Genomic DNA, 13,361 nt, shown 5'->3' with positions numbered 1-13,361 from the left:
AGAGTTTAGTACGAGGGATAAGACACACAAAAATTATAAGGTTAAAAAAAAAAAAGGGAGAAGTGAGAAAGCTAAAGAGGAAGTGATAAGGAAGTTCACAGGAGTGACAAATATTTGCAGCTGGGAAAACTCTAAGTAAGAGGCAAAGGCTGATGCAAAGCACCTCCCAGGCTGTATTGGCTCCTTTCTAATTTTCCGTATTTGTAGGTCACTTTCTTTAGGTTTTTGCTTTAATATTCTACCAGGAGATTAGGGAGTCAGGCAACAGTTTATAATGACTTCTGTCCAGCTTGTTTCTCTACCCCTATGAAAGATTTTGTCATAGCAGTTGTATGTAGAACTGTTTTTAAAAATCCATTTCAAAGAGCAAATAATATTATCCAGTCATATTTGGAAAGGAGCTCTACATAAAATAGGGTTTTTAATGTTAACATTTCAAAGATCTTTAAAATTAGATTTTACTTCACAGAATCCTAATCTACTTGTCTGGCTTCACACAGCGTTTCCCTACTTTGTAAAAAGCATGACCCTTTGTGGTAAGTATTACAGCCCCACCAGCCTGCTCTCTTCTATGGAGAATCGTCCATCTATAATGATTACACATCCGTAGGACCAAAAGAATTATGGCATTTTCATTAAAGGGCACCTCCCTAATTAGACACAAACACACACACATATGATGAGTGAGGCTATAGATCAGTTTTTATCAGTAAAAAAGTATCTAAAACAGCTCAACTACTTTTGAAAAGTGTGCCTTTGCTTTCTATGAAATTCTATTTGAGGAAACTCATAAACAATGAATTTTCCTGAAGGAAACAAATGGAAATAAAATGTAAAATGTAGTGAGCTGTGGATATGCAGAGGCGAAGTTATTTACTCTAAACAATACCTGGCTTTGTACTTTACAATTCATTGTGCAATCTGAACATACCAATTATTACAGAGATTAAGGCTCCAAGCTTCTTCCGTATTCTATACACTCACCTTCCTTCTGTCCAACAAGATTATCTTCTCCCAAAGGATTCTCGATAGTTGGCATATGATAAAATCAAAAAAGGAAAAAGGCCAACCCCCCACTCTAAAAACCCCAAAATAAAAACAGCACCAAGTGGGATAGCTAAAGTTTCCAGATCCTTAACTAGGCATATCTCAACGTGCTTTATTTAAAATAAACGAACTCTTTCAGTGCCTTAAGAGGAATATATTTAAATAAACATAGAACTCCTCTATTTTTGACTAGATGTCTAATTTTTTTTAAAAAAGTATTATATAGCTAATCACGGTTCCGTCTGTTAGAACTCACCTTTTTCTATTCTATAAAGAAAAAACTTCATACCCCAAAGCATTTGCTTGGGAATTTCGGGAGACAGCTCTGCAACACACCAAGTCCCATTCGCCCACGCCCCCCCCATCTAAAAAACAAAGTCTGGGGAAGCATTAGGCTTCCGACTTTGACAAGTCCCAGAAGACAAAGCCCAGGGCTGACCCCCCGCGCCTGGCGCCGCCCGTTCGCAGGCCACGAGCGGCCAGGGCCTCCCGCATGCTCTCCCACACGTACGCGGAGCTGGCAGCAGCCACCCCACCGCGCACACGCAGCCACCTTGCGTGGCCGGAGCCCCGGAGCCCGGGGCCGGGGCCGGGGCCGAGGGCGGGGGCCCGGACTGCGGTGCTGCGCCCAAGCACGTACTGAGGCGTGGCCTGCCGCGCGCCGGGCGGGGCTCGGGAATTTTCTCGGGTTGGCTTGGGTTTCGCATCCTCATCATGTACCGCCAGCCTCACCAGGAACAGAAGGGTGCCGGTTCCCTTCCGCGTGCTTGGTATTTTCCCCGCAGGGCTCTGACCGCTCCCGCTCTCAGGCACCTGTCTTTGCTCTCCGTCCCAGAATGGAGCCAAGACAAGGGAATAAAGGAAATTCAATAGTACACGGAGATCGGGTGTCTGGGCAGCGTCTTGGAAAAACTATCTACTACAGGTAAGAATAAAAAATGATGTCCAAACCTCTGAAAGGTGTGAACACATCAGATCTCCAGAACGCGTTCATAGGAAGGTTTATGGTAAAGTATAACTTTTATCCTACAGGGAGACTATTTCGTATCGAATTCCACTGATTTCACTAATTCTCTGTAAAATGATCTGGGACGACAGGTTCACCTCTATTTAAAGGAACGGAATACAAGCAAAGTGGTTAGTGGAAAACTTAAAACAAACAGTAAAAGTTTTTCTTCTTTACATTTTTGTTGGTTCCAGCTAGCAACACGTTTGCAAAGGTTTTATTTAACCAGATCTTGATGTTGAAAAAAAAGAAAAAAGAGGATTCTTTACTCTGCAACTTGTTTTAGGTATTGCTACTTGAAAATTTTTAACTTTTAGATTGAGTTTCTACAAAGCAAGTAATTTTAAGTTCATCTTTTCTGTATAGAGGTTAATAGGAGGAAATCAAGATTTGGAATGGTAATCGTGAGGTTATAAAAACTTATATCTATTATGCCATTAAGTCAAAACAGCTCTGGGAAAAACATACCGTACATTGATACAATCTTTTATAGTTTGTGCTTTCCCATTCACTACCTCGTTAATGTGAGTTAATGTCTCCATAACTGGAGATCTCAATCTCTAGTTCGAATTCAGAACCCACTAAATAGCACTTGAAAACTTTCATTCATTTCTACTTATGCCCTGCCGCTCCTCTTAGGACATTCCCTCAATGTGTTATGTGATCTCATTACTTTCAAGTGACATCGGACCCTCAGTTTTCCACACCTCCATTGCCGCCTTCTGTTTGCTATTTAACTCAATGGAGAAAAGCGTATGTTCAACTGGATTGGCTAGCACTGCAGGGTGGTTAGCTCCATGGGCTTTGGAGTCACTGATGGCCACTTCAAAAGCTCTGAGCCTTAGATCACTTCTTCAAGACTATATACTCTACAGATATACTCCTCCCTTATCTGGTACTGCTATGAATGAACTATATATAGCATTTAGACCTCAAATGAAGAATGATTTACCCAAGCTCTAGGAGTAATAGATGGCAAACCAAAAATGGAAGCTTAAGTCTCCTGACTCTAAAGTCAAACTTAGAACAAACTTGTTTTTAATGATACTGCATTACAAAAATTGAAATAGCTTTATTCTTTTTCTCCTGTATTTTAATGAAATAGCTACATTTCTTTTATACTCAGAATATACATTCTCATTTTCTGGGTTATGAGTATAAAAGAAATACAGCTGTTTCATAAAATAGGGAGGGGAAAGGAATATTAAGGAGAGAACAACTATTCTAGAATTATAGTTGCCAGGGCTGGGTTATAAACCTTGGTTAAAACCATTATGAAGAAATTTGTGACGGTGCATAAAATTGGGGCTAGTTCTTCTATTCTGTAGCTTAAAGCATTCCAAGTAGCTTGTTTTCTGAGTGACTGAGTAGGTAAGTACTTGCTTCCTTCCAGCTGTACTGTCCTTTAACGTAGCTTTCCCTTCTCAGTGCTTTCAGAAGTTATTTTCCTGAACTGCTGGTCATTAATCTACTGATTTACAAATAGTTTTCAACTGAAGCTAATCTGCTACATAAGCATAATTTTTTGTTTTGTGACCTGTGAATACTAAGCAACTACTTTATTCTAAAATACCACTTCTAGTGTACTACTATCTGTAACTAAATGTTGAAGCACTTTGGGTCACAGTATTTGTGGTTAAATATACGTGTGCCCCTCCCCCGCAATTTTGCACTGAATCTTAGTATTGCTAACTTTTGTTCCAAAATTTTCATATAATTGTAATCACTGTCCTCCATTCTAAGATAAAAACAGCCACCTAAGATATCTGTGGCTCAGTTCCTTTTGTTCAGTATATATACCTCAGGGTACAGGACATAAGGCTCTGGCACTTCCTACATAATTTGTTCATAAAAATAATTTTCTGTACCTGTAGGTGCAGGGATTCATAGTGATTTTTTGCTTTTAAGAAATATCTTTCTACACTGATTTTTTAAAATGAGATTACGAGTATAAAAGAATACAGCTATTTTGCAAAAGAAAAATACAGGAGAAAAAGGATAAAGTTACTTTGTTTTAAAATGCAGTATCATTAAAACAAAAACAAACCAAATTTGTTCTAAGTTTGACTTTAGAGTCGGGAAACTTAAGCTTACATTTTTGGTCTGCCATGTATTGCTTTTAAAGCTTGGGCAAATTATTCTTCATTTGAGGTCTAAATTTATTAATCTCTTAATGGGAATAGATTAGAAATCTTCAGAGAAACTCTAGCCTTTGTAACATTATGTGACTATAATGCTGAGAACGGCTTCACTCATCCCATGCATATTTTAAAAATACTAAAATTTTGTGTTTGAACATTTTAATAGGCTCAGAAACTTAAAAATGACGTTTCTTTTCTGATAACATAATATTTTCAATGGGATATTATGGTTGTTATTATTTAACATGACATTTAGGGACTCAACATACATTAAGGTGATGGCAATAAGATAAATGTAGAAATAACCAGTACCATGTAATTTTCATAAAGTGCTTAAACTGTTGGTAAACAATTTTATGAGTTGGAGGTGTTGAAGCAAATATTATTTATATTTGAACATAAAAGCTGATCAAAGGGGCCTGGTCCACAGAAGATGTTTATTTGATGTAACAAAACAATACAGTTAGTGTTAGATCCAACCACAAAGAGCAAAAGGAATGAAAAATTTGTACAATGTACATAGAAAAAACAAGATATTTACTGTGACAACTATATATTCCTAAAATAATGCTTCTAAAATTACTCAATTATTGAAATCTACATGAAAAAAAGGATGTTAATAGCGACAAAGTGCATAAAATCAAACATTGTATTTTGAGCAAATTAACATACTAGGCAATTTTGCTAAGAATGCATGATTTTTTTTTTCTTGTTTACAGTCTGCTCAAAATATCTATACCAACAGGGTAGGCAGAACATTTAGGTTTAATATCAGTTACACAATATTAGCATAAACTTCCACAACTACATAGGGTATTGTTTTCTTTTGAGCTGGCAAAGTGACTATAGAAACATCAGATGATTTCTCTGAATTGAGAATTTTATCCAAATAAATGCCACATACCTTCTAGATATATGCATATCTTTCTATATCATGTAAATGGCTTTACCCATTTAAATAATAAACCATACAGCATTTAAGAATCATTATATGATTAACAAGGTCATGTTCCAGGTTTAACAATTTCATAGGCCAAAAAAAATTTCTTCTTAAAAACTAGTTTTATAAATGCAGAATATATTCCATGAGTAACTGCTGGTATTTTTTAAGAAAATATATTGTGCAATTGTGGCTACCACGTACTGCTGGCAAAGCATTATTATTTATGTAAAATGTGAAAAAAAAGCTGTAAAAATTTTTCAACTGCCTATGATCATGATGAAAGGTTACTGCCTTCTTACAAAAATTATATTGGCATCTTCTTAAAAATAATTCGAAAAAGGGATAAACTCCCTAGCCAAAAATAAATAAATAAAAAGGTGCATTTTTTAAAATGATGCTACTGCAATGCAATGGTTTAAATACCAAAAAACTGAGAAAATAAGCTGTCTGTGATCCAGCATTAAAGAACATACTAAAAAAGAGCATTAATGTAAATTAAGTAGAAAGGGGATCAAAATTGAACTAACCAAGTTTGTGCAGTATTGTAGCCAGGCTTCTAAAATTAGATGTAGAAAATATAAATAGACTGCTTTAGGTAATGAGCCACCAGTGTCCAAAAAGAGGAATGAAATTATGAAAAAGCTCAGTTAACTTGATCCAAAGCTCTGAGTAATTCTTCACCCTGCAGTAGGTTTCTGCTGCCTTGTATAGGAGCATTAACTTCACAATCATAACTGGTCAGCTGTGGTAATCCACTTTCATCCATTGATTGCCCCAGCAGTCTACATGCTAAATCTGAAAAACAAACGAGATACCTAAGTATACATTCATCTAGTCAATGAATATTTATTAAACACCCACAATGTGTTAGGTATCATAGAAAATAAAGCAAACTTCTGGAAGGGTTTTTAGTCTACCTGGCAAAACAACAACTTGTGATACTGTTGCTGTGTCAGAAATGTTTACAGGATACAATAAAGGCCCAAAAAGTAACAGTTTGGAAAAAGGCACAAATATGGTGGGCATCGAGGCTGATGCCTGTAATCCTAGCACAGGCTGAGGCAGGAGGATCACTTGAGGCCCGGGAGTTCGAAACCAGCCTGGGCGACATAGTGAGACCCCCATCTCTACAAAAAGCAGCTGGGCGTGGTAAGGCATGTCTGTAGTGCGAGCTACTCAGGGGGCTGAGGTAAAATGATTGCTTGAGCACAGGAATTTGAGACTGCAGTGAGCTATGATCATGCCACTGCACTCCAGGCCTGGGCAACAGAGCGAGACCCTGTCTCACAAAAAAAAAAAAAAGAAAAACAAAAAGTAGTCATAAAAATTCACAAATTTCAGCTTCTATCAATATTGACAGCACACAGACATAGAAAAGTCAAAGAAAATTATGAAAAATGAAAAGCTCCACCTCGAAATGTTAATCTCTGTATTAAGACAATTAAATGAAATACAACTTTACTTTTTTTTTTTTTTGGAGGCAGAGTCTCACCCTTGTCACGCAGACTGGAGTGCAGTGATGCCATCTTGGCTCACTGCAACCTCTGCCTCCCGGGTTCAAGCGATTCTCATGCCTCAGCCTCCCAAATAGCCGGGATTACAGGCGCCTGCCACCACACCCAGCTAATTTTTGTATTTTTAGTCGAGACGGGGTTTCACCATGGTGGCCAGGCTGGTCTCCAACTCCTGACCTCAGATGATCCACCCGCCTCGGCCTCCCAAAGTGCTGGGATTACAGGCGTGAGCCACTGCGCCCGGCCGCAACTTTACTTTTTAATCTTGCTAAGAAACCAGTCATTTCTCACTTAGATTGAAGCTCCTAAACAAAAATGTTTCATGTATTTTTGTCTTTGTGATGTTCAAGGTCAAAAAGAATAAACTAACCAGAGGGTATTAAAATAATTGTCTTTTGCTCCATTCCATTCTGTTCACTAGATTTGCATCCTTTTACACGTTTCCAAGAAAGTGATGTAGTAGCTGCATGATCGTCTGGCTGCTGTAATAATGTTCCCTATAAACAGTAAAGTTATTTCAAGTTTAGTTTGTTCAAGTTTTTTTAAACAACCAAAAACCTTGAAATCGGTGTAAATTTAATAACATTATATAGGCAATTTCTAAAATACTACCCTAAATTATTTTAAATACTTTATTTGCTATCCATTATGACCATAAAGTTATTTGCCATCCATTATGACCATTCTGTCTATAAATACTTTCCAGTTAATTTAGTTTGAAAATATCAGAATGTATTATACCACCATTGACTTACCCCAAAACATAGCAGTTCTTTTTTTAATTTGAGATGGACTCTTACTCTCTCGCCCACGCTGGAGTGCAGTGGCCTGATATCGGCTCACCGCAACCTCCACCTCCCAGGTTCAAGCTATTATCTTGCCTCAGCCTTCAGAGTGGCTGGGATTACAGTCGTGCACTACCACGCCTGGCTGATTGTTGTATTTTTAGTAGAGACAGGGTTTCACCAAGTTGGCCAGGCTGGTCTCAAACTCCTGACCTCAAGTGATCCTCGCCTTGGCCTCCCAAAGTGCTGGGCTTACAGGCATGAGGCACTGCACCTGGCCAATACCAGTTCTTTTAATCAAGCAAAGTAACTTAAAGGGAAGAGAATGAGATTGGTGGTGATATTCAGGGTGGAGTAAGGGGAGAACTTCACTTTTTAATTCAAAATACATTGGAATTGTTTGGAATTTTTATACCAAGAATGTATTCATTAAACATTTGTATTTTTAAAAACCAGTGTATACAGAGTAAAAAAACCCAATGTATAAATTCTGAAAATATAACTTTACGATTTGGAAGAAACGTGGAAACACACACACACACACACACACACACACACAGAAATAGCACATTAGCTAGAAAAGCAAAACCTACTACTCTCATACTTACAATTCCTACTGCTTGAAAAAGTGAACCATCATGTTCCATTTTTCGCTTTCTCTGAGCATTCTGCAAAGCTAGTATCTTTGGATTTAGTTCTTCCTCAGGAATTGTAGTTCTGAAAAGAAAAAAATTCTAAATGAAAATATAGCTCTTTTATTTTTTTAAAAAATATCCAGTGAGCTCTTTTAAAGAAAATACATAATTCCTTAGTTCTCCAATATTAAGGAATGTAATATACATAACGTAACTCTCCTGATTACTAACGTTTATCACCCTAAAAGTCAAAGCTTGTTTTTTTTTGGGTGAAACAGGGTCTCACTCTGTCAGCCAGGCTGGAGTGCAGAGACATGATTTCTGCTTACTGCATCCAAGCTCTGCCTCTGGAATCAAGTGATCCTCCTGGGCCTCAGCCTCTCAAGTAGATGGGATTATGGCTGATTTATATATATATATTTTTGTAGAGATGGGATTTCACCATGTTGCTCAGGGTGGTCTCAAACTCCTGAGCGCAAGTGATCTGCCCACCTTGGCCTCCCAAAGTGCTGGGATTACAGGCATGAGCACCTGGCCTTCAAAGCTTAATTTAACAGAAAATTTTCTACAGTATGCATATCCCTATTTTATAAAATAGAGCTGAAGACAACTAAATTGACATTATTGTAGAGTCAAAACAGTTAAATATTGTCCTTTTATTCCACCTAACATAACAATGCAGTGATACTATTGGGACTATTGAAATACAAGATCAGTTTCACATTCGTATAACATTTTCAGTTTATAAAACATTTCAAGTTCATTAGTTCATTTTAACCTTACTTAAGTTCCCAAGATAGATAAGGCAGGCATATCATACCCATTTTATAAATGGGAATCCTGAGGCCTATTGAGTAACTTTCTCAAAGTCCTACTGCTCACTAGTTGCGATATGGAAGCACACTCTGGGTCTCCAGATCCCTACCTTCCCTCCCCTGCTCTTCCCACTATGCTATTTTCACTCAGTATTGATCTGGTTATCAAACATGAACTATGTATATCTAAAATTAATATTAAATCATGAAGAATTGTTCTAATGAGTAAAGTACATCAGCTTTGCTATATTATTTTGACTTTTCAAGAGCCCCCCATAAACCAAATGCATAATCATAATGGCTCCTTGCTGTTCCAGATAGTTGAGAATGCCAAATAGGTAAGTGATCTAACTGCTCTCTTATTTTGCAGTTTTCTTTGGTTTTTAAAAAATTTCTATAAAACTTCTATTATACAGACAGGCAAGTTTAAACATTCTTATATAGATATATTGTCTTTATGAAATGTAACTCAGTCTATCATGTAAATATCATTGTAGTAGTAGTAGTACTTAGTAGTTATGTTTTTAATGGTTTAATTTTTGAAATTCCTTTCATAAAAGTTTTCAGTGTACACTACATTGGAACTAATGTTTAAAAACAATTGCTAGCTAGGCGCAGTGGCTCATGCCTGTAATCCCAATACTTTGGGAGGCTGAGGCGGGCGGATCACCTGAGGTCAGGAGTTTGAGATCAGCCTGACCAACATGGAGAAACCCTGTCTCTACTAAAAATATAAAATTAGCTGGGCGTGGTGGCGCATGCCTGTAATCCCAGCTACTCGGGAGGCTGAGGCATGAGAATAGCTTGAACTGGCAAGGCAGCAGTTGCAGTGAGCTGAGATCCGTGATCACGCCATTGCACTCCGGCCTGGACAACAAGAGCGAAACTCTGTCTCAGAAGAAAAAAAAAAAAAAAAAAAAAAATTTGCTAAAGTGATCTGATGTGTTACCCTTTGGCTTTGACAAGTACAAGAGAACAGTTGTTCAGAAAACTGGATATCCCATCCTCTGTAGCTGATAGTAAACTATAACTTAGAAGTGATTGTCATTTTTATTACTGTATTCATGCATCTGTCAGTCCAACAACCTTTTTTTTTTTTTAAACGGAGTTTCACTCTTGTTGCCCAGGCTGGAGTGCAATGGCATGATCTTGGCTCACTGCAGACTCCGCCTCCAGGGTTCAAGCAATTCTCCTGCCTCAGCCTCCCAAGTAGCTGGGATTACAAGCGTGTGCCACCACACCCAGCAAATTTTTGTATTTTTAGTAGACAGGGTTTCACCATGTTGGCCAGGCTGGTCTCAAACTCTTGGCCTCAGGTGATCCACCCGCTCCGGCCTCCCAAAGTGCTGAGATTACAGGTATGAGCCACTGCGCCCTGCCCCAACAACCATTTACTGAGGAAGTACTACACATTAGGTCATGAGCTAAGTATTAGTATCACTAAAATACCCAAGACACTATGATTGCCCTCGTGGAGCTCAGAGTCCAAAGTGAGTTAGTGACACAGTAAATAAAGTAACGGAAAGTACTTCTGAGTTCATCTAAAGCCCCAAGATCTTTTCCAAGCTTAGGGAAAAGACATCTCCCAGCACTCTAGGTCAAGGTGGGAATGCTAGGCAGGGAAAAAAAGCTATATGCTCTGGCTACGACAGTGGTTCTTTCCTATTGCTATTGATATCTGGCTTAGTCTAGACATAGTGGAGGAGGAATCATTCCCCTCTTCCACATACTTATTAGATAAAACTTAATTTCTTCTAGCTATAGCCTCAAACTTAAAATATGTGAAATCCCCTTATAAATTATATACAGAAAGTATAACTTAAAAATTGGGTCGTGCCAATATGTTTGTTTGAACTAGCCCCATAGAAGTAATGTCATAATTCATGCTTAGATTTCTGGTATAGAGTTAGAAAACCTATGTAGCCTACAATATATATATAGCTAATGTTCTACAAATATGTAGTGAAAAATAAAAGCAACTTGAATACAAGTTAACTATAATAAAATTTTAAAAGAGGGGCTTGTAAATATCTATATTAAATGCTGAAGATGGAAGGCTCAATTTGGAATGTGTAATTGGAAATAACCCTTAAATTGGAAGGGCTTTTCTTCAGATAAGCTTAAAAAAGAGCTCTAAGAAATGGAAGCATCTAAGTAGCAACAGTAGTTAACTAGTCTGATTTAAACAACTGCAAGAAGTACATCTGAGCCAACTCTTACATATTTACAGAACTTAACTGAGCTGGATTTTATTTTAAAGGTGTCGAAAGACCCTCCCACATTTAGATAGGTAATTTTAGAATTTATAATTATTTTAGAAAAAATAGGGCTGGGGTGTGGTGGCTCAGGCCAGTAATCCCAGCTCTTTCGGAGGCCGAGGCAGGGGGATCACCTGAGGTCAGGAGTTCGAGACCAGCCTGACCAATATAGAGAAACCCTGTCTCTACGAAAAATACAAAAAAAATTAGCCGGGTGTGGTGGCACATGCCTGTAATCCCAGCTACTGGGGAGGCTGAGGCAGGAGAATGACTTGCACCCAGGGGGCGGAGGTTGCTGTGAGCTAAGATTGCACCATTGCACTCCAGCCTGGGTGACAGAGCAAGACTCTGTCTTAAAAAAAAAGAAAACAAAAATATATGAGGTTAAGTTTTTTGAGTGCTCAAGAATGTGCCTTAGGGCATATATATCAGAAAGTTTGCTGTAAGTTTAGAAATCCTGTACTATCACATACAGTTATCTCAAAAATAATAAAAGAACTATAACTTGAATGTTACACATAAATACCTTTGACTCAAAGCGACAGATAACACGTTAGGGCTTCTTGGATGAGATTTTTCTGTCTGTTCTATGACTCCTTTTCCTGCTCTGTTTGGTGAGGCTGTCCGACTTTGAGTATCTCTATATGGTGATGATGTGGCACTAGTAGTTTCTTTATGTATGTGGGTAGAAGACGGAGATGCAATCAGTATTTTAATGTCTTCCATACGGTCTTTTGTCACTGTTTTTAATTCATCAGTGGTGGCAGTGGTAGTGGTGGCATTAGCAGTAGGTTCTTGTATTTGAGTCTGCTGGAATACTGTAACTGTGCTTTGAGGACTTGCGCTTTCAGGGCTTGCGGAACTGCTTTCTAATGGTGACAACTGATCGAAGGAACGTAACTGGAAGTCATCATCCATTGGGATATAGGGAGCTAACATCTCCAAGTCTAAATCTGTGTCCTTTAAAACAGCAAATACATGAGTTTTTAAAATGGCCACACTTTATAAATAAAAAACAAGTGAAACTCAAAGTTACTTCAGACTAAAAATTAATGAAATTTAATATAAAACAAGTAAGTTCATATACCTGAGTGGAAAATGGGTTCTTTGCTTCTGTGTCTTCAGCAAAAAGTTTTTCTACCAATTCCAACTTGAATTCATTGACCATATCACTATCCACATAAAAACAATATTCACTGGGACTATTAGGCTGTAAAAAGAAATACGTTTACTATTTCCTGAAGAAGCCTCCATATATTTTGCTAGTTGTCAGAATTTTCAAACTAGATCTCAAAAAAACCAGAAAACACACAACCAAGTCCATTGTGTTTATCAAATTTTATTTAACTAGGCCGGGCTCGGTGGCTCACGCCTGTAATCCCAGCACTTTGGGAAGCCAAGGCGGGTGGATCACGAGGTCAAGAGATTGAGACCATCCTGGCCAACATGGTGAAACCTTGTCTCTATTAAAAATGCTAAAATTAGCTGGGCATGGTGACGTACGCCTGTAATCCCAGCTACTCAGGAGGCTGAGGCAGGAGAATCACTTGAACCTGGGAAGCGGAGGCTGCAGTGAGCCTAGATCATGCCACTGCACTCTAGCCTGGTGACAGTGTGAGACTCCATCTAAAAAAAAAAAAAAAAAAAAGTGAAAATAGTGACATTTTGAAGCTTATACTGGTAACTAATTTTGCCAATATACATATTTCTGACTATGTAATATAACATCATTTACAAAATTAAGATGAAAAGAAACACCTTATTCTAAAGAATAAAACCTATTTGGTAATTCACATCCCACAATGGTACCTAATTGACCAATTAACTAGATGCTACATTCACTGGAATTTATCTTTGAACTGAGAAGGCTCATTCCTTTGGTGACTGAGCTATGTAAAAATCTCACAGCTATTGTTAGGGGTGGGAGTAGAAACTTAAGTTATTTTACCTGCATATACCTGAACGAATGTACATTATTACTATTTTAAGAGTTCTGGGCAAGAATTTTAACAAAAAACTATAGCTGTGTATTCTAAACAAGACATTTTGCTTTCCTCATTCTGATGTTTTTGTTAGATTTACTTTTGTTAGATAAAAACCAAGATGAACCAAACATTTTTTTTGTGCTGGGTAAATTAAGCAACCAGAGCATAGGATATATATTCATTCACCACAAGGCTATGAGATGTCAAATCTCCTACTCTTAGCTTGTCAGTT

At 37.8% G+C, this 13,361-nt stretch overlaps 1 protein-coding gene across 4 annotated transcripts in view; it reads right to left on the bottom strand.

Moving 5' to 3' along the window:
• Positions 1-4,612: 4,612 nt before the first annotated feature.
• The window catches only part of HIF1A (hypoxia inducible factor 1, alpha subunit (basic helix-loop-helix transcription factor)), a 52,776-nt gene continuing 44,027 nt past the window's right edge, over positions 4,613-13,361 (bottom strand). For 3 of the 4 annotated variants that reach the window (XM_011961952.1, XM_011961953.1, XM_011961955.1), the window contains exons 11-15: positions 12,232-12,354; positions 11,671-12,104; positions 8,045-8,153; positions 7,022-7,148; positions 4,613-5,932 (exon numbers count right to left, since the gene is read on the bottom strand). In XM_011961952.1, coding sequence (XP_011817342.1) covers positions 5,781-5,932; positions 7,022-7,148; positions 8,045-8,153; positions 11,671-12,104; positions 12,232-12,354 — 945 coding nt within the window. In that variant the 3' untranslated portion in view covers positions 4,613-5,780. The remainder of the gene's footprint in view (positions 5,933-7,021; positions 7,149-8,044; positions 8,154-11,670; positions 12,105-12,231; positions 12,355-13,361) is intronic. The other variant, XM_011961954.1, reaches the window with a different exon arrangement.

Source organism: Colobus angolensis, unplaced genomic scaffold, assembly GCF_000951035.1.
Source record: "Colobus angolensis palliatus isolate OR3802 unplaced genomic scaffold, Cang.pa_1.0 Scaffold57, whole genome shotgun sequence".
NCBI classification, from domain to species: Eukaryota; Metazoa; Chordata; class Mammalia; order Primates; family Cercopithecidae; genus Colobus; species Colobus angolensis.
This window is presented reverse-complemented; position numbering and strand designations above follow the sequence as displayed.